Raw genomic sequence first — 27002 nt, forward strand, 5'->3', positions numbered from 1 at the left:
TTCCTTTCTTTTTTTTTTTTTTTTTTTTTTTTGCTATGTGGTAGGTTTTAAACAAGTGCACAAAACTGAGCCCAAAATTTGTCACAAAACGGGACCAAGCTATGCATTACCAAGCCATCCGAACCAAACGATTCTGCAGAAGCGCGGCCGTTTCCAGCGGACGATACGCCAACTGCTCAAGAGAATGGTTGTCTCCAACCTGAGATAGATGGCAGCACAGGACAGACGGAAGCGTTTGTAGCAGACGATACGTTTTGTTTATTTTTTCAGAGCAGCATGGCAACAAAAAACGTGACTGCAACAGCAATCAGGAGGCAATCAGCGATGCACCGTGGCGTCAGAACGTGATCGGACGTACAGTACTTCCTGCGACACGACGCAGCCCGCATGATTAAGCCACGGACAATATAAACGCATGAAAGAGGACCACTCATGCGATGGGGCTACTGGCCGGTCGCTCGAACAAACCTAAAAATATAGAGATTAACGGTTCCTCCACGGGGGCCTAAATGTTAGTAACCTGTCCTTTTTCTTTCCCCTCCCGTTTTGTTGTTAAAAAAAAAAAAGGACTGCCGTTAGTATTAAGCCAGTTATCACAATCAAAATGCCTTTTCAGTGTATGCATGGTTACTTGGCTCAACGGGAGAAAAAAAAAAAAAAAAAGAAAGATGCGCGCTAGGTCACACACACGGGAATCGGGAGGGTCCGGATCCAACAAAAGGATAAGGCGACGCGGCTCAGCATGAATGCCTTCATTCAAGAGGACCGTCCGGGAAGGAGCAACACCTTATTTATTTGCATTATTTATTTTTTTCGTAATCGTTTGCGTGTGTACGCGATGGCTCCAAGCGCGCGGCACCTCGGACGCACCTCCAACCTTATTCACGAAGCAGCCGAGAGGAAAACGAACAAACAACAAAGCTTGGGGGGGGGGGGGGGGGGGGGGGTCCTACCCCCAAAATTGCCCCCCCTTGGCACGCATGATATAGTACGCGAGCGGTCCACCTAAGGGCCTAAAAACAGCTGTGTGCCCCTCGCTGCGTGCGAAAGACGCGGCGTCGAAAAAGAAGAGCGCAGGGAGACGAAGAGGCGCGAACATTGAACCGACCGAAAGAAAGACGCTCCCCCGCTTCCTGAAACACGACGTCGCGAGTTTCCAGTGGGGGGGATCATTCCTACAAAACCTCCCAAATCGAAAGGGTGTTTTTTCGTTTCTTTCTTTCTTTCTTTTCCCTTTTTGCTAACAAGTAGCTCGATTTCCCCGGAGAAAAAAAAAAAAAAAAATCGGGGAACGAATGCCCCGACGTGAGTTTGCCTGCGTGGATTAGATCATCGGGCGGCTCGTTTTGCGTTTGTTGTCGTCCAAAGGGTGCGCGTCCGAGGAAGGGGGGCCAATGCCCTGACTGACTCCGCTGGCTGCGGCGGATGACAAGAGCCGAGCCGCCGCTGCGCGACGCCCATTGGCTGCGCCTTGTCGGAGAGAGACAGCGCTGGGGCTGCGCGAAGGAGGCTCGTTTTCGGTGCTCAGCTGCGCATTCGCTGGCGTAAGAAACAGCTGGTTGTCGCCTCGCGATCAAAACAACGCAGTGCCGCTGGAGACGGGAGAAAGAAAAAAAACCAAGACCCTTTTGTCAACGCTGGAATCGCTCGGATTGGCAACTTCTTCGATGAGGGCTTCGATGGATTTACGTCGGGCAAGCCGAGTGGTAAGTACCGGGGTCCGGTGTTCTTTTTTTCTTCTTGCGGGGGTTTTCCCGTTCCGACAAGGTTCGAGCGAGCGACGGCCGCCGCTTCTTTGTTTTCCTTTCGGAGCTGACCTTTCTTGCGTCGCTTGGGGCTCGCATGCAGCCCCTGCGCCCGTTCTCGACCGATCACGGGAGCCTGGGTAAGCTTGGATGGCTGGGCAGCAGCGTTGGATCTGCGCGGGGTTTGTACGCGTACTCGGTTAGCAGGAAAAATTGGTCGGAAGAGGAGCATCGAAGCCACTCACGCGTGGTGCGCGCGTTTTGGGTTCGCTAATTTCGCCAAGTCGGTCGCGATTGACGATCAATTGCGACGAAAGATCGCTCTTGGTCTTTGCAATGTTCGGTTCTGAGCCAGCGTCTCTTCTGTTTCCGAGCGACTCGGCAACCCTGCCTATCTGCGTAGTATGCAAACGTGCTCGACGAACGCGCACGACACACTCACACAAAGCGCTTTGTGCGCCGCGTCCGCTCGCGTTTGCGTTCTTCTTCCGACGTCCCTTCCCGTATTCCGTTCTCGGCTCTGATTTCCTCGGTTAGAACAGATAGGAGCCAGGGAAACGTGGTCTGCCTCAGCAAGATCCTTCCTACTCGTTCGATCGCTACTGCGCACTGTCGCTGCTGCGACTGATCGAAATTTTCGGGCGTGTTGTGGTCCCCGTCGTCTCGTTTCGGTACCTCGGTGTATTTTTAATCGCACGCCTTCTCTCGAGCCTAACCGTGATTTTGGGATCGGCGTGTTCTCGGTAAATGTGGCAATATGCGCCGAGGTTTGTGGCATTGCGACTGAAACTGGCTGCGGCCAGAAATCGCGCAGTCTGTGGCAACCCCCCTTTGTTGCTAAGAGCCCGTTTGCCCGCTCTCGTAGGCTGATCCGCGTGATCGCCGTTGATGCCGACGTTCTACATGGACCGAACGTGGTTCATTCACGCATGGGGAACATTGGTGTCGAATCGGATCGAACGCATCGCAGCTCGAAGGTTTTCTACGTGGAACCACCCCAGCGTTCCAACTATGGAAAACAGCGATCAGCTGCTCGTCCATTCCGATGGCAGTGCGATGAAATCGTTGGGGGACCTTTGTATACGTGCTCTTTCTGTACACCGTTCTGCACGCGTGCACGATTGTTGCGCAAGCAATACGTGAAAACGTGACGGAAACCTGCGCGTTCACGGGTCAGGCGAGATTACGTAAAGTGACTACGTTCGTTCGTCTGGCGCTTTTGATTTTCCCCGTGGTGGTTCCCCCTTCGATCCCCTCCCCGTATATTTTTGCTGACGCTCTGAAAACGCGTGTGTGGCGGTGTTTGTTTGGCACCGTGCGTGTGGTACGGTGTTTTGCAAGGGTCGGAACAAAGGGTCATAGCTGCAGCCAGCGAAAAACCTGTTTTTCAATGTTCTACTTAAGCCTAATGATTTGCCGCGGTTGCGCGCGCTCTCGGAAGTTTTCGCGCACATTGCGCGCGTTGCGTGTTGTGTTCTCTCACGTGGCATGCACTCGTTTACAGGTTCAGATAACGAATAAGGAAGGGTTGACAATTCGCCTAATCTGCTTCGGTGTACTATTTTCGGGTGTTCTTGGCTTTGTTACATAAGTTCCTATGTAGCTCCACATCCTTCGATCACTTCAGCCTCCAAATTTCAGTTCTATTTGGAGTGACAAAATGTGCGCAACCTAACATTGTTATTTTTGGCACGCTTTGTAAGGCTTACACACTTTGGCATCAAGTGCATTGCATGTGCAGCAGCTAGTGCATGTAGTCACCTGCTATCATTGCAGGTTTTTGTGTGAGTATCTTGCATGCAAGGCGCTCCCATAACAGTACAAGTGTGCAGCTTTTGGCGGTGATGTCAGCGACCGTCTGGACCTCAAATTGGATCACAATGCAGCAATTTGCCCTTTGCATTTTCCAAACCAGCTGTTCGGTTAATCCATTTTAGCAGGCAGCACAGCACTGTCTTTGTTCATAAGGCTTTGTTTATTTTTGAGGCTGGATAGCTTAAAGCAATCTGAGCAACTTCTGGGCGTGCTTCTCTTTTCCTTGTAGAACAGATGTTTCCTTGGGGAGAGGGTTGTGTGACACAATAGGTGCTACTCTGAATCACGCAAGAGAAGTGATGACAGGTGACGCATTCTGGTCTATGTGGGAGGACCTTCAATGAATTATTGAATCCACTTTCACAACCAAAAGAAATTTGATGTCCATGCTCAGTTACACAATTCCATGTTGCCATTGAGTACCCTGTTCATGTCGGGGTTCATATCCCTTAACAATGCAACGAGACCCTTTCAAAAGTCATATGCCTGTTGGAAGGTTTGAACTACCTCACAATGGTAGAACAAGTGACATCACAAGATGTGCCACTCTAAAACTACATAAGCTGGCAATGAAGTGGCATTAGTAAATTTGTGGTGTTCCCACTTGGCTGGTGTCTCCCCTTATCATCATGATGCTGGGCTTCCACAGCATCCAACTTAAAAGTAACTTTCAAAAGAGGTTTATTGTAGGTCATGAGTAAAAACGAAGCGATGGTTATTTTGCCCACGATGCAAAAGAGGTAGACTACAGTGCAGTATTGATCTAAGCATTCGCTTTCATACTGTCTGCTCGAGTGGGTGCACACTCATGAACAGTAAAGTATAAAGGATGTTTCACATTTCCTCGGAGGTTTCACATTTTACCAGCTGCCACCAAATGTCTGCTGCAAGGAGGAGAGCGTTTGCACATTTGGTTGTCTCTTGGCTGCCACCACACACTAAGAGTAAACTTTGGCATTTGGGGTGTGTGTCAATCGCTTCCCGAGAAGCTGTGGCAGTCTGTTTTGTTTCTCGCCTGGAGTGGTTGTTTCTCATCTGTGAACCGAAACACGTTCGTTTATCAGGACTGTCCATCCTTGAGAGTGGCTTCGCAATGTCATGGGGACCCCCGGTTGGCCCGATAACAATGTTTTGTTCTTGCCGAGGTCAGCTGTCTATGTTGAGCAAGTAAGTCAAAGTCCAGATGGGAAGCAGTTTGAGGCAGCAAGGCCTGGGTCACTTTTGTGTGCAGGGGACACAAACCGTGCCAAGGCATCTTCTCTGACGGGCACTTTTGCTCAAAACACAAGGAGTATGTTTGGTGCGCGTAAGATAAGTGTGCAGTATAAGGCTATTAACCTGTCCGGAACAGTCTTTTAGTAATTCCACGGACTTCTGTCACACTTCCTGTTGAATCTCTGACAGTGGTATGATAGGCTAGGAAGGTAAACATAGATTGCCATCAGGCAACACTAGGGAAATCCATCCAAATCGGGGCAAAGTAGCAACACACTGTGACAGTGACTCATGTGAAGTGATTGTTCCGAAGTTATCATTTGCTTTTTCAAGCATTTTTTGGGGGGTATGGCTTAGTTTAAATATGTTGTGTGCCAAAGCTAGATGCTATACCGTGTGTGTAGTAAACTAAAAAGAGCTTGGCAAAAAAAAAGGCAAATTAGATGTATGGTGACACTGGTGTATGCCACAGGTGAGGGATCTAGGTAGTGCAGTATGACAGTTAGTTTTGGCTACATTGCCTGTACATATGCCGGTACAATGCTCGTTCAGAACGGCGGGGGGGGGGGGACAAGACATGGTCTCCAAGTTCCGCAGCACATGCTTTCGCTCCACATGCTTCGAGTCGCGGTGTGCTAACACGCCGGTCGTCGATCCCCATAACAAGGTTTACACACGTGGCCTGGGCATACCGTAACCTCCTTGTTTTTCGTGGTTGATGTCAGCTGGTTGGTGTGCTTTGTTTAGAGGGGGAAGATTTAGTAATTTTAACGGAGCTATACGTCAGTTTATTATGCTGAGTTGGGTTAGTGCTCTTTTAGTGGGACTTTTTATTGCGGACTCCCGCATGTGCGAGGACTGTCATTTCTCTCGTCAAATTCTGCGGTACGTAAAATTCTGTAACGAATGTTGAACGTTGCGTCAGCCAGCTAAGTTCATAGTTGCTTTCGAGATTGCTCACAGTCAGGTTTTTATGACAGGTAGCTTTGTGGTTAAGGGGGTATTTCTGAACATTCTACATAGAACCCATGAGTCTGTCTACAAAACTATAGGTTTTTCTAGGAATTCGTTGGCATTGTTTTATGGCATTTTTGAGAAGTTTGGGACGTATAGTGATAAATGCTGATATTCGAGGATGAGTTTTGAGACATTAACACTTGTGGGTTACCCTGAGTGGTTGTACCAGAAGGACACACTTGACATGGTCAGAAAGTCTCAGTGGTCTTGGAAAGGTTTGAAAGTATGCACAAGCAAGAAGCATCCCTAAGCCAGGAGAAATCTCTGAAGATGTGTTTCTTCACCTCATGATTACATTGACAGGCTTTGAATATGAGTTCCAGTTCAGTCTGGCTCCCAGAGACCTGATGGAAAGCCTAAAACGGCCAATATTGATGGTTCTTGGAACCTTCGTTTGTGCCAAACTGTTCGGGGGGAGGTGGATGATGTATTTACAATATACTACAGGCCATCTCAGGTCCAAGCGTGATATGTCGGAGAACTTGAAAGCATATTTATCCTAGACACCTTACCAGGACATCAAACTTTGTGGTGCTTTCACAATGTAGGTACCATGTAATTGCTTGTCACTCTGTTTGTACCCGCTGACAGAATAGATACCGAAAAATAGTTAATTGATTGTTTGTCTATCTTAAAACACCCAACACTAAAATTGCCACAAAAAACAAAACAAAACAAAAAACTGACATCTCCCCCCCCCCCCCCCCCCCACACACACACACAGTTACACACTCTATTTTATAGCTCTTCTTTTTGGCTAGATTGACAATAAATTTTTTTCACATGAAGACGGCACTAAGCGGTTGACGCACACTCTCTCATCTCGGCGGGTTTGGACGAAGAAAAAAAATGGATGCATTCTACTGAACCATTTTAATTGGGCAGTGGCACGTGCCTCCAGTCGGCTGCGTGGTAACAAGCTCAAACTGTGCCGGAAGCCTGTTCTTGTTTAATCCTAAATTTTAATTTGAAAAATGAGGTGCAATGATTCTTATGAATCATTTCTATCATCTTTATGGCTTCTCTCCTAGCAGGGTGGCAATTTAGCGATCGAAGCGACACGAGCATGAGCGAACTGTTGGCATATTGTTTGGTTATTATGCCGGGTCTTGGCCCGATTGCATCGTGGTTGCCCCTGGAATTCTCTGATATCTTGTGGAACGAGCATTCCTTTCTGGTGAGGCTGCACTGCGCGTAACAACGTGACAGTCGAACAAAGAATCCACTTACCATAACTTGAGCTTTTGCTACTGTTTGAGAAGAGTGTACTTATATGTAGAATTCTGCTTGGAAAGGTCCTTCGCAAACACGAGCTGATGGCAGCTTTTGCTCTAGTTGGGAAGAACAGACATTTCCGGAATATCCCACAAGGTCCCATTGCACCGCTATTCGTGCTGAATTGTGAGGCCGTTCCAATGCACGCTCAAGCCGGCTCTGACGCTCCGTACCTCCTAAAAATGGCTCGGTTTCTTCTCTCTTACAACTGCGAGTTTGGAACGCAAAGGAGACGGAGCAAACGCATCACAAAGCAGACACATACCCTGTTTTGTTATTATCCTGCTTTCTTTGCATTCTGAAATCGCAAAATGCTAAACAAACACAAACCGCTCCTTCTATTTATGGGTACTCTTTACCCGGTGCATACGTCGGACTGCCATATAGTGCTTCGAAAAGACGATGGGAGGCACTGTGTATTTCCGGATTGGTCTATTTATTTGGTGAAGAATACAGTGCTGTGAGACGCCTGTAGGAAGTTTAAGCATGGAATACATAGGGACAGAGAATCTTCAATCCTTGTCCGTGGTTTCATTTTTATAAATCAATTTTACGGTAGCCGCCTTCAGTTCTGTAGGCAGCTACCGTCAAGTACCGGAGAAGTGCCCACCCTGGTTTTACCGAAAACTGGGTTCATCTAGACATGGGCACTTTTCCGGTCAAATTGGACGCTTAACTTATAGTCTGCAGAGTTACCAATTTTGGGAAATGTTAATAGTGGCCGCTTGAATGATGTGGGTGTGTCCGTGGCATTTTATTGTAGGTACACTCTGAGACAACTCTCAAGTATTTTAGAGGTGAAAGTGCACGTGGGTATAACTTGGTCGGCATTCATGGTGTGAGAGTGCTTGGGTGCCCATAGCCTTGACTGCTTCTCCTCTGAAAGTTATCCCCATATATGATAGGCTATGGCCAATGCTATTGACCCCATAAGTGATTACGTCACAACATGGCGCTGTGCTCCAAACAAGCCATCATTGCTAGGGGCCGTTGTTTCGGACAAATGCACAAGGGCCCAAAGCAATTTTAGAATATGTCTAATAAAAAAGTAAATGAATTTTTCTAAGCATTGTGTCTTGTTAATTTTCTGATCATGTAGGCTTTCTTTTTTAGCATCTCAGTGCCATATAGCAACGAGAAAAGCCTTTAATAAAGTTTCACAACTTGTTTTGCCTTGCTAGCAGACGACACGGTGACTTCGCTGGTCCAGGCGTTAAGTTAAAGGGAAACTGAAGCGGTTTGGTATTTGAGAAAAACACTTAAATCGTCTTTATTAGTCTAGAGATCACAAATATTAAAGTTATATTTCATGTCGCACCAAATAGCCACAACAGTGCTTTCAAAATGACACTGAAGCTCCTCTTTGCTGTCTCATTTCAAGGGAAGGAGGGAATTGTGGCATATTATACAGAGATCTCAACATTTCTGCTCTTTCTGCAAGCCTTACTCAAGCAGTCAAAAACGCTGCACAAATTCCCTCATAAGAGGTGCTCGCGAGACAGTTGACATCTCTTGAGTTTGACGTCACACCCAGTAGTTGGTTTTTCGTTTTTTCTCGCGTTCAGGTCAACAGTCACGGTGATGAATTCAGGTCATATGCCCTATATATTCAAGTTCACAGGCCAAGACTACGCTAGAATTCACCTCTAACTAGTTGTTTTCAAGAACCTCTTCAGCTTCCCTTTAAGTTGTGTACAAGTGATGTATCTTCTGTTCTTGGGGTAAATTTCTGTGGGATTATGGAAGTGAAAGTGCCCGTGCACATCTTTGATCAGTGCGCAAACGCCTGTTTGCAATATTTAAGAAGGTTGAAAACTCTGTGAAGCTGAATCACTTAATGGTGATAAGTTACGACGACGACGTGAAGTGTATCAACATGAAGTGCAGGCCAGCATACGTATGTTTTAAGGACGACACAGAAGTTCCAAGATATGAGTGCACATTTGTGCAATCAAACAAACTGTCTGTAAACAGATATAAACTTATCTGATGTTTTTACCCAGTACTTTTGCTATTCGGGGTCTTAATAAAACAGAAGAATCAGCAGTATTTTTTCCCAGTGTGATGGTTATAATGAGGTATGAAATGGACACCTATTTTACGAGCCTGCAAACAGAATTCGGGGTCTCAAACCAGTCATGCCAAAATAATTGCACCTTCAGTACAATGCATGTCAAGTGCAAAATCAAAAAGGAAGCCTGATGCTGCTTTGATAGCTCATTTCTGCTTTTGTGGGCCAGTACGCTATCTTGTGTAAAATATTTCTTTTCAGTAAATAAAGTATTATTATTATTATTATTATTATAATATGATGTACTAAACAGATGCTTTTTTTGCTACATTTTTAGCAAATCTTCATAAATGTGATAGGATTTTCACCAGACAGTATCCTGTATTGCATGTAAATACAATTCATTTTTATAGACCTGATTAGTTTTCTTAGACTTGCAATGTTTCCAATAAATAAAAGATCAAAATTGTATCATCATGCAAATGACTCAAAGTGTTGCATACGGCTACTTCAGTCATTCTGCGTGTGTTTGTCGTCTGCGACATGCATCTTGAGACGTCTTGAAGACTGGAAGATGTCGTTGCAAGTATTTCAGAAGCAGTCGATTGTCAACAAACTTCTCTCATTATAAGCGGGAAACCTGAACTTCCTTTATCCATTCTTTTAAGATTTTTAGATCCCATGTTTGATTTTTGAGCTATCATTCTTTTGAAGCGACATCCAGTCCGATGTATTCATTCATAACGATGCCCTAGAAACAGTTTGTTTGGAGCAGTGACGTCACACTTACAGGGTCACTTGGCATTCGTGCACTCGCGCAGCTTGAGCGCCGCTCAAAGCTACACGCTCGCTCTTCACCTTTTATGAAATGCCATAGAAAGCAAGCTGGATTGGCTGGGTGGCTTTCCTGAGATAGCTTGCTGCCGTTGCTCGCTGCATCGTTTCTGAGAGTAAAAATGAGACGTGTGGCGTCGGCATTGCGCATTGTCACGGCATCAATACGTCATACATGCTTTGTATCATTGTCTCAGACGTGCCTGTGAACGGCCTCCTCTTCAATGGTGTGATCACACTCGAATGGCCCCAGTTCAATGATTGGGCCTGAGCTCAACGCTGAGCGTCCATCAACACTTTGACTGGACATGATTTCCAGCCGCACACTGATGCAGCGCTCGTATCCAATCTGTGTCTACTTTTGACTACGGTGAGATGACATTAATATTCTGATGCACATGCAGCTTTGATCATTCTAGGATGAGTTGTTCAGACCCATACTTTAGACGGCGAGAAAATCTTGCAGTTCTCCGGCAAACCTGATCTCGTCCGCGCCTGCCTTCTGGGCACAACTTTCTGTGGCTATAAAGCTGAAGCTACCGGTGCCCTTTCAGTTGTGCAGCTTAAGGGCCACTCAAACCTGCACACACATGCTCTTCACTTAAGTAATGCCCCATGCCTAAGCACTCTCGCTCACGTTGCACGCAAATAATATATGTTTGAAAGAAAACAAGAATTACGAAAGAGACTTAAGGAAACCATGGGACCGTTTTGATAAAATGCTAAAAGTGGTGTACAATGTTTTTTTTACGCTTTATTAACGTACGAGTGAGCAGATGCTGAAAGATGCTTATACATGCTTATACACTGTTTCTGTCTTTAAAAAGATTGTAGTCCAGCATGCTATTTTTAGAGGCCAGCACAAGCTTGTTCGTCACTTCAAAAAGTGAGCAATGTACCCGGTATATGCACAAATGCTGACAATCACACTGTCTAGAAGCTCTTCGTTTACAAAATGCTAGGCTTTGAAGATCACACTGCTCAGCACGCCATCTTCACAGCTCAGCACTCACATGTTTGTCGGTACCAAAAGCGAGCAAAGGACGCACCGTACGTACAAGCCCGGAAAATGGCACCATGGTCGGAAGCGCATTTCTGCCTATGATCGTGACTCGTGCATGATCTGACGCTACGCATTACATGCTCGTACCAAACTAGAAGATTCCCTGCACACTCTAGAAAGCATCTGTGAGGTCACTTTCCCACAGAACGCGAGGATAGCCAATCACGGCAAACAGTAGAAGGGTCCTAACGAATGACAAAGCTCAGAATATGACTAGACCCCAAAAAATGTGGTGTGTGCAAGGATGTTTCACTCACCCGTTGTCCTCTCTGTGCATCTCATTTTTGAGATCTAATTACATTCTAATTTTGTCATTCACTGGAGTCCTATCATTTGCTGTGATTGGCTGTCTCTGCGTTTTGCAGAAAAGTGAACTTTTTTCTTTTTGTGTGTGTGCATGCTTCAAGAGTATTTGTACTGTTGCAAAGCTGCTCTACTTCTGATATTAACTGTAAGGATCATTTCGTAAAAGTGACACGTCTCCTGAGGTAATGGCTGGTATAATTGGGTTTGTTACTTCTTAAAACAGTGCTTCTGTTCCATGGAGGAAGACAACAACACGTAAAATCTCTCAGATGGAAAACATCCTCTCTGTTCTTTATTTTTTTTTTTAAAGAGAAAAGAAGGTTTTGCTTTTTGTGAAATTTAAAATTGCACAGAGGTTAATCAGGTTGCTACATACACCCGCACACTACATTCGCCGACAGATTTTTCGGGCGCAGATAATTTGGACTTGTTCGATATTTCGGACCTAAAGGAGAAACCGTGACCTACCTGATAGAAAGAGTGCATATTCATGACTAATGCTTCGGACAGCTTGAAATCCGAAAGTTAAATTTTTCAAACTAAATTGTTTTGAGCGGTTGGCGAAATACAGCACCGAGAAGCCGCCATTTTAGATTCCATGTTCGCTGCACCTGTCGTGGACTTGCGCCTCTCATCTCATCTTGGTGGAACGTGTTTTCGGACTACGTCGGCTCGGACGTCGTGGCCCCATCCGTTCTTCTGCTGTTACGAAGTGTCGCTAAAAAGCACGGAAAGTACTTGACCATAACGCTTGAAAAGAAGGCAATGAATCTCAAGCTAATAGAAAGTGGCCAAATGCAAGCGGAGGCATAACCTGAGACAAGGCGCACAGGCGTAACCCTAAGCGAGGCACTATTGACGGCTTTTTTTAGGCCTGCTTTGACGTAATAAAGGCAGGTTTTTCAGCCTGCCGATTTTTCGGAGTGCTCTGTTATTCTGATGTTTTTTTTTAACCCTGCAAAGTCTAAAAAATCAGTCGACGACCATGCCGTGGGAAGCATTTTGTTGCACTGCATTGAGGCATTTGGTTTGCATCTGTGTTCGTTCAACTCTGTGCGCTCTCAAATGCATTAACATATCTTCCAGAACACTGCTCATGAGAAGCCATAGCTTCGCTTTCCAAGTTATTTTTACCGTAATCGGAGGCTAATGCGGAGTTCTTTGAGGGTTATTTTGATTAGATTGAAAGTTGTCGGACATTTGGAGGGAAGGAGAAAACGAAATAATCTTCTCCCTCTGAGTGCTCACCAAATCAGAAAAATGTTGTAATTGTAGACTCAGAAAGGCTGGGTGGAATGGGTTACAAGTTGTTGTAACACATACATACATCACAGTACATTTTCTCGATCAAGTGGTCCTTGACGTATGTTGCAGCTTTATTCAGACACGTACGTCACTCTTCATATGGGCTATTTACACTCTATTTGAACCTTCAAGGCATGTGGAATCTAAAGCATTTTATAGTTTGTTGCAGCATCAGAGGTGGAGGAGAAACCTTTCTCACGAGGCCCCGTGCTCACCACGATTGTTTCCTCCTGTTTACTTTCCAGTGTCCCCTCCAGTGAAGTGGAAGGAGGGCTTAGTGGGAGGGGCCTTTTCCGCATTTTCTTCATTACAGCAGACCCTTGGCGCCGGCATTTTTCAGTGGCACCCTCGTATGTTTCCTGTCTGTGACGTAACAACAAGGATTTGCCTCATTCTGGCGTTACAAATTGTGGTTCCGGTTACTTACCATCATTTGTGAACAACTTTGGTGGTGTGTGTAAAGAGCCTGATGGACGTTCGTAGTCATTGCACATTTACTTGCAACACCATCGAACTTGGACTCTTATTTCCCTTTTTCCGTAGACAAAAACAGAATAAATCCAGCTAGAGACATCCTAGTGGGCCCTTGACCAATCGTGGAAGGCTGACCACAGTGGTGCTTTTGGCTGAGCACGTTGCCGACAGATCAGTCGCAAAAACCCGCAGCCCCGTCTGTGGCGCCGAAAGAAATGTCGCCAACGATCTGTACAGAACCGGTTGTAACAGACCACGGAAGAACACAGGCGAGCTGACGAGGGCAGGCAGGCAACTGTGCTAACCCTCTCCCTCTCTCACTCTCTTCAGTGTCGCACGGTAGATGTTGCGGGGGCAAGGAGAGGTGTACAGGACTGCGTGCGGCCTTTTGGGATTTTCGCTGATAGTATACTGTATAGCAGTGGTTCTCATATAGCGTTCTGTGGACCCGTTGAGGGCTGCAAAGCCCTCACTTCAACTTTGCCCCCCCCCCTCTTTTTAACCCCCTCTTGAAAAAAGAAAATGTTGCTTGTTGACCCTGGCTAGGTGGTGCAAGCTACCACCCATTATAAAGGGTACAGCCATCTGTCGATTCATTCACCCTTTTGCTTGATGCTTCTCACTTCTCCTGTCTATGTCGATCCATTCATCCTTTTAATTGATGCTTCTCACTTCTCCTGTGTATAACAGTAAAGGATGCCCTTTTCACACTGCAATGATAGTCGGGGACAAGTTAAGAGTTCAGAGGCAGAGCCAACTCTAAAGATTAGGTCGCCTCCTCTCCAGCGTTCGCTCTGCTAGAGTAGAAAGAGGTGGGAGAAGCTTCAGCCTCTCACCAACGATAGTTGTCTTATTTAATACCACCCCCCCTTCCCCGCCATGGCATGGGGTCCCCCATCACTGGTGGGTCTCAAAGGGGTCCCCGACACGTCCACGTTGAGAACCGCTGCTCTCTAGGATGAATTCACATTAATAGAGCATTTGCCAAAGGCTGTTCTGGGATTTCAGTCGGCTTAATTAATCCGGAACCTCGAGTGTGCTCCACTTGCCGGTCTTTCCAGAGTTTTGGCCCTTGTTGCGCGCCCCCTTGCGCAGAATTAGTGCCGTGCGGAGGAGCCCTGGCCCTAGCGAGCGAGGCCCGAGTGGAGCGGCAGCGGGCTGTGCGTGTGGAGCCTTTGCCAGCGGTGGCATGTGGCGTCAGCTGACCGCGGGCAGCCAGCCTCCAGCATGGTGAAGACGTTCCAGGCCTACCTGCCCACCTGCCACCGCACCTACAGCTGCATCCACTGCAGGGCACACCTGGCCAACCACGATGAGCTCATCTCCAAGGTCAGCAGGGCTCCTCGGGGCGGGGGGGGGGGGGGGGGGGGGGATCAGGGAACCAACTCTCGGATGGCGGGGCCCCGCCATTAGAAGCCGGTGCAGAGCACAGGTCAAGTATGAGTGCGCATCGGCGTTCGGCCGGGATTTGCATTTGGTCGATGAGGACGCGGGTTGCCATTGAACGCCGCCGACGCGGCACTCGTGTCCGATCTGTGCCCTGCGCTGGCCTTCTGTAGGTGGCATAGAAAATCCAGCACTAGTGTCCTGTCATCTAGGCGGTGTCGGTTGAGGCCGGTTCACACTTGAGTTACATTCGCAGATTTGTGCTTGAAATTGCCCGAGTGCACTCCGCTCCTCTGTAACTTTTTACGACGAAGGGACTCTGGTGCCATCTGTTAGGTAGCCGAGGAATGCTTGGAATCTCCAAATACATTTTTATAATTTTTTACTCGTCATTCTTTCATCGTTGCCTTGAAAAATTTCTGACGACTGTGTGGGGCTAGCCGGTGGACGTTTTCTCGTAATGAGTGGTTGCGAGCGAGCAAATCATACTTGGATACATGCAAATGCGTGAGCCATCCTTTATGGCGCATTGTGCACCGATGTGGCACAAAGTTGGTGCTACGTCGTCGTAAGGTCGGCGGCTTTGTTTCTACAACCGACTAACGGTGCAGAGGTACCGCCGTGCCGTGTGTGTGTAAATGGGGCTTTGCTGTAGCGCGTCTCTGTTGCGAGGGTCTAAGTGGGTCCCATGTTTGGAAGGTGGGCACGACGCCAGATGTGCGCTGTATGCGTCACCGTTTCTCTTTTTGTGGACAAAGGAGGTTTTCGAGGGAAGGAGGTGTTTTTGGTCTCACCGGTGCTCTATCTGCAAAGGCTAGTTTTTGAAAACCGATATACGTTATGAGCTCTATGAATTTTGAGAGTTTTAACCCGAGCCCTATTATGTAAAGTAAAGAAATTTCGAGCCTTTCCCACCTAATTATATCGTAAATTCCCGGCCTTTGCCCTTTCCGGCATTTATTTGGTGTCGCAAAGTTCAAAACAGTGGTTGTGAAATCGGCAAATGAAGGTGATGCTAAATCCATCATTCACATATACACACTTTTTGATGCCACGACGTCACTGGCGAGCAGGCTTGCAGGTCGAGCAGACATACTTGAAAACAGAGTATGTTGCACGTTTGTTTTGTGCTGCTGCGCGGGGGATGGAGCGAGCGTCCCAAGCATTCATTTAGCATCATCACCAATCTTGTAATTAGTTGGGAACAAATTTCACTGCCCAGAAAAATGAACCCCTGCCTTCCGCTGACATCACTTTTTTGTTGTTGCCAGTAGAGACTTTCAATTTGAAAAAGGATGGCGAGGATTAAAATTGTAAATTCAGTAACTTTGAGAATTATATTTTGCCTCATATTTAACTTACTACTTCAGCGATGTTTGTTGGTGTGCTTGGTACATTTTTTAGGCAAATCGGGTCATGAAAAGAAAATGCCGGAGTACCCTTTTAAATGAATACTTTGGCGTTTTTTTTTAACAGTCCTTGATTTGCTTGAAAATTGGCTAAAAACACAAACATACATCGCTAAAACAGTAACCCAAATATTGAACCAAAATTATTTTTTTTCTCAAATTTATTGAGCTTACATTTTTGTTCCTCACCGTGTTTTCCAAGGTAAAAGTCTCTTCTGGCAACATAGAAAAAGTGATGTCAGGGGAAGGCAGGGGTTCACTTTTTGGACTGCGGACTTTGTTCCCAACTGATTACAAAGAGTTTCATGGTGTCAAATGAACGCTATGGAAGCTCGCTGGGCCCTAAACAAATGCTCAGCATTAACCATTTTTAGACTGCCTGCTGGACCTGCAAGCCTGCCTTCCCCTGACTTCATGCCACTGAAAAGCATGGGTGTATTCAAATGTTGGGTTTGGCATTATTTTCGCTTGCCGATCTTACAATAACTATTCTGAACTTCGCGTTACTAAATAGCATACCGGGAAGTGTAAAGGCTGGTGATTTTAAAAATATAGTTAGTTGGGGTGGCTCAAAAAATCGCTGGAGTACCCCTTTAAAGGGACACTGACAGGGTATTTATGCTTGCCGAGGTTTCTATTTGAACATGGCCTATAGAGCCCAACTACCCAGAACACAATTTGCGGCTCGAAATATGTTTTCTTTCTGTCCGAAAACAGCCAGTCTAGGATTGGCCGGTTTCAGTCGCGCTCGCTGTCTCTTTCATGGTTACGTGGCATTCAAACTATGTGTATCAAATATTTTCAAAGTCGTGGGTCATCTCCAGCACACATTCAATATTAAAGACAGAAAAGAAAATGAACCCCATCTTTGTGACCTCAAAAAACCTGCAAATATGTTGATTGAAAAAAAAAAAAAAAAAAAAAAAGTGTTACAAAGGTCAAGGGAAGGAAGACCATACCCGTATACACAACATTCTCAATATGGCGACGTACTGTGGGCTGGACGACGCAGTGGCGGCGCACGATGAACCAACATTGTGACGGACGTGGGGCCGCTACTTCGGAACTGTCGTTCATGGTACCGTTCTATCGACCTTCAGGTGCAGAACATAGAACGGAAGGGATATAAATGCGAAACAATTGCACGACAAATGGTGCATGCAACTTCGTCGTCTGCCTTGTGGGAGAAGCGGAAAAAAAAGTGACGGTCGGGTGTAGTTACGTGATTTCTGGCCATGAGTGCTCGTGTTAAGGTTTCGAGCAGTTGAGTTTTTTTGCTTTATTTTAGATATACGTGATTTTGCAGCAAAATATTAATTGGGTAGTCTCCTAACACCATACTAAATCGCCTGGCAAAAAAACAATCGTTTTTGGGGTGGGGAGCGGTGTCAGTGTCCCTTTATTGGAACACAATTGCCTCACCTATATTTTAGTGTAGCATTCAGTATTGAACCTAAGTGGTATAATATTAGGACTCTTTCAGTGGAAGGTTGTGCGAATCTAGCTAACATTTGGTTGTTGGCATCTCACTTTAATAAATAATTACAACAGCTCTGCTGTATTGAAAAAAAACATGACCATGGTTGAAACAATGGTATTGATTTGTACTAGCCAGGTAAAACCTTATCTGGTTTATCATTTTCTTAGGTCTAGCTTAAGGGGGGACACTACCCAAAAAAGTAAATTTTTGAACCACTTGTCTGATTTAAATTATACTTACAGGGCTTGTTTCTGTTGATGTTGAGAACATTTCTGCCAAATTTTGTTAACCTGGGAGCAGTACAAAATAAACTGCAAACGTTCAAAGATGAAAGTGGGCATGCCTGCTTAGGAAAACTATCGTTTTGAAATTACTTATAAATTTGTCATTTTCATGTGTTATATTGCATTAGGACAGTTGAGAGCAGATAACTATGGAGCTATAATTCTATGTTATACCATCTTTCATGACAAAAAAGCCACATAAACACAAATACAGTTTCTTAGATTTCCATCCTTTGTCCAAAATTTTCGTTTTTGAGCATGAAAAACTAAGAAAATAAAAAATACAAGCTCATAGTTATCTTCCCCTTAAAATTTCACCCCAGAAAAACTCATAAAAATTAATCCAAGTTATTTAATAACAAAACGATAGTTTTCCTAAAGTGAAATTTATGCCAGAAAATGGAATGGAGAAAAATGCGTTCAAAGTGCTCCAACCTCTACCTTTTCTTTAGCATTGGTGGACCGAAAATAATTTTAAAAAAATTAACTATGCAGTACAATCTAATGAAACTTTCTGTGAATACCCTTTAGATGTTTGTGGATGTAAATGTGACATTTTTCAAAATGAATGTTTTTTTGCAGAAATTGTTTTTTCTGGGTAGTGTCCCCCCTTAAAATGCAACACATTCCAATAAACTCTTTCTGCATTGATGTGATTGTCAGTGTTTGCTTTCTACTAGCTACTATGTGTGGCTACTTTGGTAGTTCTTTGATTTCTCTTGAACAGTTCCAACACTTGTTTCTTCGAATTGCTTGGTTGAGCAAGCCTTTCAAATAATAAGAAATTATTATTATGAAGAGATCTTACGCCTTATCTCCCTAGTGTATGGAGTGCTCGCTTAACTCGCTGCCTCTAGTAGTGGCACAGCAACTGATGAAAATAGTCAAATAATGTGAGAGTAGATTTAGAGCTGAGGTTTATTTGATACCTTTTTTGAGCTGTATAGTTGCAAACTGGAGTCGGTATCCAACTCTGCAATTATGTAAAATTATCACGAATAGCAAGACTTGACTATGCAGCATTCAGTTTTGGAATAGCCATTATTATTCAGCTGTAAATTTCTCCTAATGTGGAAGTGTAACCTTAGTCCAGTCCAAGCAACTAAACAAAAAAAATATGGCAGATAAAGTTAAGCAAACACACTCTTAGTCGCATAGCGCGCTCGTACAAGGTGTAATGAACAGAAAAATAATGAGAAAGAAGCTCCCGAGGTTTTATTTCTCATTAAGTTCTCTTCTTTCTGCCCATGAAGAATGCATAGTACACAGTTTTGTATTTCTTCTACCTTTTTTTAAATTTTTTGGACCGTAATTTTGATTAGCCTCTTTCCTCCAGGGTTAACTGGCGACTGTAATTTGCGTGAGCGCCTCTCTCCACCTGGGAAGCCTATTGGGCGGGAGCAAAGAGCCAAAACAGAAAGCTCGAGAAGTTTTAATTGGAGCATTTAGAGTGGGGAACTGGTTTTTTTATCAGGCCGCTCGGAAGCGGGGACCGGCTGGTTTGCACTTTGTTTGGAGCGGCCAGTTTTCTGCTCGTGCTGATCCAGGAAGTGAGATAAGGTGCAGGTCTGGAGGAAGCAAAAATAGCAACCACTTTGGAGACAGTGTTTCTTCCTTTTCTTTAAAGCCTGGTTTGTTGTGATGCAATCGGCCCAGGGTGCAGTAACTGTCACACTTATTCTTTTGGTGCTGCTGTTTGCGAAAGCAGACACAGTCTATTTCTTTCTTTAGAGAGCACTGGTGTTTCCCATGTTGCCGTCACAAAGTGGGTTGCCACGGGATTAACACTAAAGCAATAGATGAGAAAAAAAAGAAAAGAAGAAAAGACTGTTGTCAACAACATGTGCCTCTAGGAGACTATTTTTATATAATATAAATGTTTATCTGACAAAGAAACAAACGATTTATCTAAATTGGCAAATTGATAATAGTTGGCCTTGTAATCGTTGCCATCAACAACAGCTTGTGCCCCTAGCAGACTGTTTTTATATGTTAGTCTGACCGAGAGAAACTTGAAAAACATTTTACCTAAATTGGCTTACTCATATTGAAAATAGTTGGCCTTGTGATTGTTGTCCTCAACAACAGCATGTGCCTTTTACAGGCTATTTTTATATAATATAAAACTTAGTCTGACAAAGCAACACTTGAACAACATTTTATCTAAATTGAAGTACTCTTATTTAGAATAGTTGGCCTTGTAATGGTTGTTATCAACAATAGTGTGTGACCCTAGCAGACTATTTTTGTATAATGTAAATGTTAATCTGACAGAAAAATAATTGAAAAACATTTTATCTAAATTGAAATACTCATTGAAAATAGCTGGCCTTTTTAATGTAGCAAGATAAAACTGCAAAATATCTTAACCTTCTCTCTTTTCTTTTTACGTTGCAGTTTGTATCTCGGTTTCTTACGCTGTTGTCTGGATCAGAATCGTGACATCATATTTGATGTTAGTAAGATGGAGAGGAAATGTCACCAATAATCATTAAGCAGAACTAGGGTTTCATGATTTTGGATAAATCCGAAAAACTCAGAAAAACACCTGTCGGTAAAATTTTTGCCTATTCGGATTAATCCGATAAACTTCAAATTTTATGTAATGTACCAATGCTCAAAAAAAAGAAAAGTTGGTATTTTACAATGAAAGGGACCATGAGACAATTTTAAACAGAATTTTACTGACTTCATATCGTTTATGGCACGGTTCTTAAGTGGGGGTCTGCGAACCCTTTGGGGTCTACGAAGGCATTCTAGGGGTCCGCGAAGCCCAGCCTCATCAGTCAAGCACGGCAATAAAAGTTGTTTTTTCTTACATTGACAAGAAATGTTCCAATTTTCGGGTGAGTTTTCTCGTGTATACGTCAGTTAGAGAAGTCTACTTCGCACTAGACCTTAGTTATATCCATGTACTAAATCGCTATGATAATTAACCTATATCTTTCCCTACCCCTCACCGTGAACATGTCCTTCATCATCTCTGTCGATCCACAAGGGGTTCGCAAAGCGTCGATGCTTGAGAACCACTGGTCATGGGATCAAACGAAAACTAGCATGCGAGATCAGGAGGGCTAAATCCTAATGTTTGGCACGAAATTTTGGCAAACAAGGTGGACTATATCTTACATTCTTTCCCTTGAACGCTCGCAGTGAGGCTGGGTGTATGAATGGTTGGATTAATAAATGAGTTGTGGCTAGTCTAGCAAACTAACCGCAACATCCACAGTGTTGGGGTCTTTTATTTTTTATTTTTTCCGAGCAGGTCGGTTGAATCTAGCTTCCGTATTGCATACAAGTAGTCTGTCATTCGAACTGTGCTCACAAACCATAAAATTGTCAATAAATACCTTCGACGGAAAGTCAATATCCGGTTGCATAAGCTACAGCGTCAGCGAGAGCACGGGAGGTTTCTCCAGCTTCACCGCCTGCCACGGAACGAACCACTTTGAAGCATCTGGTGCCGGCTCATCCGTTCAGCCAGTACCAGGTGTTTTAATGTTGAACAGGACTGAAGAAAGAGCCCAAGTGTTGCGCGAAGGCGGCCAGATTCCGAAAGGAATCCACATGATTCATGCCTCTGCTGCCGCCGTTTTGTGTTAGTTTCTTCTTCGCGTCTAGCATTCTGTGTTTGCACCCGAAATGTGAACCTACCATTTTGTACTGAGTAATCGCCACTCCTCCATTCCGGCGCCGAACTGCCATAGCCTTCGTTGGGCGATTAGTTGTTTTGCCGTGTCACGGCGTACAAAACAAGGCCCATAAATTCACTATACCAAAACATATTAAGCTGTACTTCACTCGGCTACGACGTATCCAAAGCCGTGGCGTTGCTTGCACATGTGTCATGGACCGTCACAAGTCCTACGTAGCAATCGGCATTTATGGAGACCCCGGTAGGTGACGTCGTTTCAACTTTCTTAATTGAATCGAAATGTCGACGCAAAAACGTCGTTTCGATGCAACACGATGCTTGACTGACGCGGCTGCCCCGCTCGGCTGGAAGAATTTCCGTTTCCGGCAGTAAGGTATACTTTACGTCACGGCTACGTGATTACACATGTTTGTGGCGCAGTGCAGTCGAGTCAAAAAAAAAGGAGACGCAATCTTTTTTTTTTTTTTTTTGCAAAACTGGGAGTTAATAAGACGAGAATGGATTCCTGCTCTGGGTGCCATGAACATTGAAGATTAATCGGGGTTTTATTTGGAAAAAACTGAAAAATTTATTTTATGGTCTTATTAAGTTTGATCAGCACACAGGGTCGATGGTCTTGAGTAAATGCTACCACAGTTATCTTTCCAATCTCGGACCATTGTCGAAAGGGGTCTTACCACCTTTGTTGTAAAGGTTAATTCGGGATAACGGGTCATTTTATTTCGGGTCATGACAAAAGCCACTATTTTGGTTTCCAGTTTGGGCCATACTATTTGTACTTCTTAGAGGGAGAGGTGGTGTTTTTATAGCAGTAAAAGCTATATAAAGAGGCGAAGGGGGGGGGGGGGGGGGGGAGGGAGGGGCAGTTGAAGGTTCTCAACTACACGTCCTTTACCGTTCCACCTCGTGCGGCCGCTTGTAGTTTGATGGAACAGGATCGGGATGAATATGAGCTTCCCAGCAACTACCCCCAGGAGTTTCTGGATTTTAAGTGATGTTTACTGAAGCGACACTTGTGGGACAAACTAGTATGGCCAATAGCACCATTGCAGAATCCAGCTCAAAAAATATTGATACAAGCAATTTTTTTTTTTTTTTTTTTAATTAGAGCACGTTTGTTACTTGATATTATTTATTTTTATTTCTTAAAAATAGGGAACACCGCAAACATAAGCTCAGAATTTCGGAGCATTGGTAATCAAACAAACATAAACTCTGATAAGCTCTTACCGTAAAATGCAGCGGAAGCGCCCACTTCGTTCAGGCGCCCACTGTTAACATTTTCCAAATTTGGTTATTCTGCAAATTATGCATTAACTGCTCAATTTGACCGGACAAGCGCCCATCTTTTTCAGTGAAAGTGGGGTGGGCGCTGCCCCGTTATTTACGGTAATTTTCGGAAAAATAGACTCCGAAAAACACCTACCGAATTTGATAAAAAATGAACTCCGGAAACACTGAACCCCAACCATAACATCATTTTCTTTTTAAATTTTTTTTCTTTTGTGATTTTGGTGTGAAACATAATTTTGAGGCCTACTTGATGCCGCGAGTGCTTTTTTCATTATTTTCTTGCGTGTGACAAAAGCTATGTTGCAATCAGGTATGACACAAAGCCATACCTGCTGCATAAATAACATCTAGTTTTGATTTTAAAAAAAAAAAAAAAGAAACAAAAGAAGTTATTGGGAGCATCGCACATCGCTCGGCGCGTGTAGCGCAAATTCTCGTCGAAACCCAACTGCAGGAAAGTGCTGGCGACATCCATGATGTCCTCTATATTCGTGCGCTATGTGCAAACTTCATGCTAAGCTGGCATAATAAAATTTGTTAAAAACACCAAGATGACTGGATCTCGGGAAGTTTGCGAGGGGACCGCTAGCTGCCCTAGAGAACCTTTTGCCCACCGTTCTTATTTTTGACATGCTCTTCGTCGGACGTTAAAACTAGCCTTTTCTTGCGGCTGGGCTCGGGGAGAGGGTGGTCGGGGGAAAAACAGGAAACAGAGTCATACGTGCTGAAAAATGCCATTAGAATGTTAGTATGAACAGGATGAAGTTGAGAGGGTGACTTAGAGCTTTTAAAATCATAGCTGCACTGTGTGTTGAACTGGCTCAGTTAGGTGAGGCTATTATTTATTTGAAGTAATGCTGCGGGATATTTGACTCGTATCAATTGCCTACTTTTAACAGAATTCATGATTTTTCGAGAATTCATTAGTGGTCCCGATGTTGCCTAGCCCTTATTTGCTGAGATACAAGCGTTACGCAAAATGGCAATTGGGCAAACGGGAATGGTGACCGAGTGTGTTAGCATATCACAGCTCGGGAGTGCGTGGAGCTAAAGCTCGTACTGCAGAACCCTGGGTTCGGTATCCTTACCCCTGCTCATTTCGGTCTGGATGAGCATCGTACCAGCATGTGGTCGTGTATCACTACCGCGTGATGCACCTTGAAGACCCCAGGCTGGCAGCGATACTCTGCTGGCTGAATGTTTCATCTACAGCCGAGACACCAAACGCCCATTGAGACTGACTAACGTCTGGCTGTATAAACGTGCTCGCGACACAATTTTAATTTGGCGAAATCAATCAAGTGAAGATTTCCTGTCACTTTCACTGAACACCAGCAATGGTCAGAGTGCAGGCGAGCTGGTGTAAGTTGAACATGATCGTTCATTATGATGAGACGTGGCAGGTTTTGTGAATGAAAGAGCATGTTATTGATGATTTATGTTTAATAGAAGCTTCTTTGTGAGCTAAAAAAGCAGACATTTGTCGATGTGTACCCTGTACGAGAAGATTTTCGTGTCAACTAAGCATCAGGGGGGGACTATGCACGGCGTGCGGACTGTGCACCGAGTGCAAACTATCTTAGCCAAAAAAAAATTTTTTTTTTTCGGCCTAATTTGGTTTTTGCGGATTAAACGCAGAAAATATGACAAATTCCACCAAATTCCTGGCACACCCTCGAATTCAAAATTAGGGCACTGATTGAGCAGAGCCCTGTTATAGGCACTATATAATATTGAAGCCTTCCCCCAAAGAGGTCTTCAATGCCTACCTGCAATTAGAAACGAGCAACTTTCCCCTTCTTCCAGTAGCCCAAAGCAAATAAATAAAGCCAAGGACTTTGCACTGAATCTCTCCTTAACATCACTTTTCTGGTTTTCTTCTTTTTTTTTTATTTTTTTTTATTTTTTATTACCGTGTTTTCTTTCTTTTTGCCACCGTCAGATGGAAAGGAGAAGGTAAACTTGTAAATGTTGTTTGTAAGCCAGAGATGCAGCTACTACCATCCTCTGAGGACTTAGCAGGTATTGAGCATTAAAGGGGTGCTCTGGCATTTTCTTCATAGTCCCCGATTCGCCTGGAAATTTGCCAAGTGCACTAAGAAACATCGCTGAAATAAAAAAAAAAAAAAAAACTAAGCCAAAACTTTTTTTTTTTTTTTTTCATTTACAGTTTTGGTCTTCACCATGTTTTTCTAGGTGAAATTCTCTAGTGACAGCCAAGTGACATCAGGGGAAGGCAGGGGTTCACTCTTTGTAGGCTTTGTTCCCAAATGGTTACAGGTTGTTTCATGGTGTCAAATGAATGCTTTGGATGCTCACTCCAGCACCCGCCCAGCTGCTGCACGAAAAAAATGCTTAGCATAGTCCAATTTTTGGACTGCCCGCTCGACTTGCAAGCCTGCCTTCCCCCGACGTCACGCCACTGAAAAGCAGGGGTATATTTGAACGTTGGTTTCGGCATCATTTTCACTCACTGATTTCACAATAACTATCCTGAATTTCGCGATACTAAATAGCACACCGGAAGGAGTAAAGGCCAGCAATTCCAAAACAATGGTTAGTTGGGGTTGCTAAAAAAATTGCCGGGTACCCCTTGAAGGGGAGACACTACTCTGGAAGGCCAACAATTTAATGTTTGTCTCATTTATGTGAAATTTGCAGGGCGTATTTGAAGGGAATGAGGATGCTGTGAAAATTTTAAAGTGTTTCTTTGATAAGTTACATGAAAATACATGAAATAAACAACTGCCAAGGAAAGCAGTTGTTGAGAAACGGTAATGATAGTGGCCAGTTTATTTGGTGGAACATACAATATAACACCTGGATCGTGCGGCTTCAGAGAGAAATTGCAGAAATTATGAAATTTTTAATAGAAAAGGGAGATAAGAAAATTGTGTATTTTTTCTTGCATTCATTACGTCGACGGGAATCATACATTTTGTTAAGAAAAGGCATGAAAATGCAGAACGTTAGTTCACCGCCGAATTTCTTACCAAATTTTGGTGTGGCAACTCTAAAACTGATTTTGCACATCACCTCATTATGATACAATGGCTTTTCTCAACTGAGATTTGATATCAAAGAGTAAAACTGAGATAAACACGTTTGAGAGGTCAGAAAGTTCCTCTTTGCATAGTGCCAGCATGTGAAAAATATTTTATTATGGGAAAAAAAAAAACCTTGTTACAGAAATTAAATTTGTAAAAATTCTCGACACTTAATTTGTGTTTCTAAAGGGCAACTCCTGTCAATATTTTCGAATTTGGGATCACGACTATTTTCAGCTCGGTCATGGTCCCTGAATTACAAGGTATACTTTTTTATTCTGTGTAGTTTTATAAATATCACGGGCTCAAAGTTTGGTTTCGGGCGTCTTCGGCGAAACCGCAACTAATAGAGTGAGATGGCAGCACTGATATCAGCTGTACGACCGCAACGTGATATCACTGTGGTGCTGTGGTACATGTCGCCAAGTGTTGCTTGACTAAAAGTTAGCCCTCTTGCCACCTGCTAAATTGCAGCTGGTCGCATCTTTAAAATCAGTTTTAGTGGGGTACGCGGCTTCACCTTGACGTAATATTTCAGCTGTGATAATATTTCTTGCCACTAAAGTGATGCCAGTTATTTATTTTGGTTTATTTTCGACAGGAGTTGCCCTTTAATAAAGATCATTCTCTCTCTCTTTTTTAAATTTTATTTTTCTCTTGGTATTTTTTTCTTTTTTCTCTTCCTTTCTTTTTTTTTTTTTTTGTTTTTGAGGTTGTGGTTGCTTTTGTGCACTTTAAATAAACATTAATAAGAATGATAATAATATTATTATTATTATGTTAGAAAAGGAACTGAAGACTATTGGCGGCATGCACAAACTACAGGGGGTGGTTTTCTAGCTATCATCATAATCGTTTGTGACGTCACGGTTAGGACAGACTGGGACAGACAGCACAGATCTTGGATCCCTCGGCTCGTCAGCTGGCTTCATGCGCTGTTCGGGTAATGCGCGGCAAAGCCTGTTTCACGCATTATGTTTATTTGATGAAGTGATATTTGTAATAGGACATTTCACCAAAGCTTGAAACCGTGGCACGCGTGGTCGTGCTATCAAACACTTTTGGTGCTGAAGTGTCGAAGCGCTGGGGTGGTGGTGTGCTCTTCTCTGCTCCGGTCTGGAGGATAAAAATAGATTATCCAGCGCTTTACCCTACTGCAACATCTACCACAATGAATAGGGCATATCTTTTATTATGATTCAAACAAAATAAAACTGAGAAAGGAATGTCTCATCAGATTTAAAACAGGAAATCGAAATTCGAGTACCTTTAGCTTGTGTAGTAAACATTTCAGTGAAAGTTACTCTGTATCCTGTTGGTTCTAATGTGTTCTGTGAGTACTGGTCTCTTATTAGTTCCAAGTTAATTCCTTTATGATTTTGGTAGAA

At 44.0% G+C, this 27002-nt stretch overlaps 1 protein-coding gene across 1 annotated transcript in view; it reads left to right on the top strand.

Moving 5' to 3' along the window:
* The first annotated feature begins 1473 nt into the window (after window positions 1–1473).
* The window catches only part of LOC120846756 (protein yippee-like 2), a 37348-nt gene continuing 11819 nt past the window's right edge, over window positions 1474–27002 (top strand). Inside the window, exons 1-2 of the mRNA XM_040218627.3 lie at window positions 1474–1706; window positions 14156–14389. Of these exons, the coding sequence (XP_040074561.2) occupies window positions 14288–14389 (102 nt within the window). The 5' untranslated portion in view covers window positions 1474–1706; window positions 14156–14287. The remainder of the gene's footprint in view (window positions 1707–14155; window positions 14390–27002) is intronic.

The sequence above is a fragment of the Ixodes scapularis genome, unplaced genomic scaffold (genome assembly GCF_016920785.2).
Source record: "Ixodes scapularis isolate PalLabHiFi unplaced genomic scaffold, ASM1692078v2 PGA_scaffold1__304_contigs__length_218370807, whole genome shotgun sequence".
Lineage (NCBI taxonomy): Eukaryota > Metazoa > Arthropoda > Arachnida > Ixodida > Ixodidae > Ixodes > Ixodes scapularis.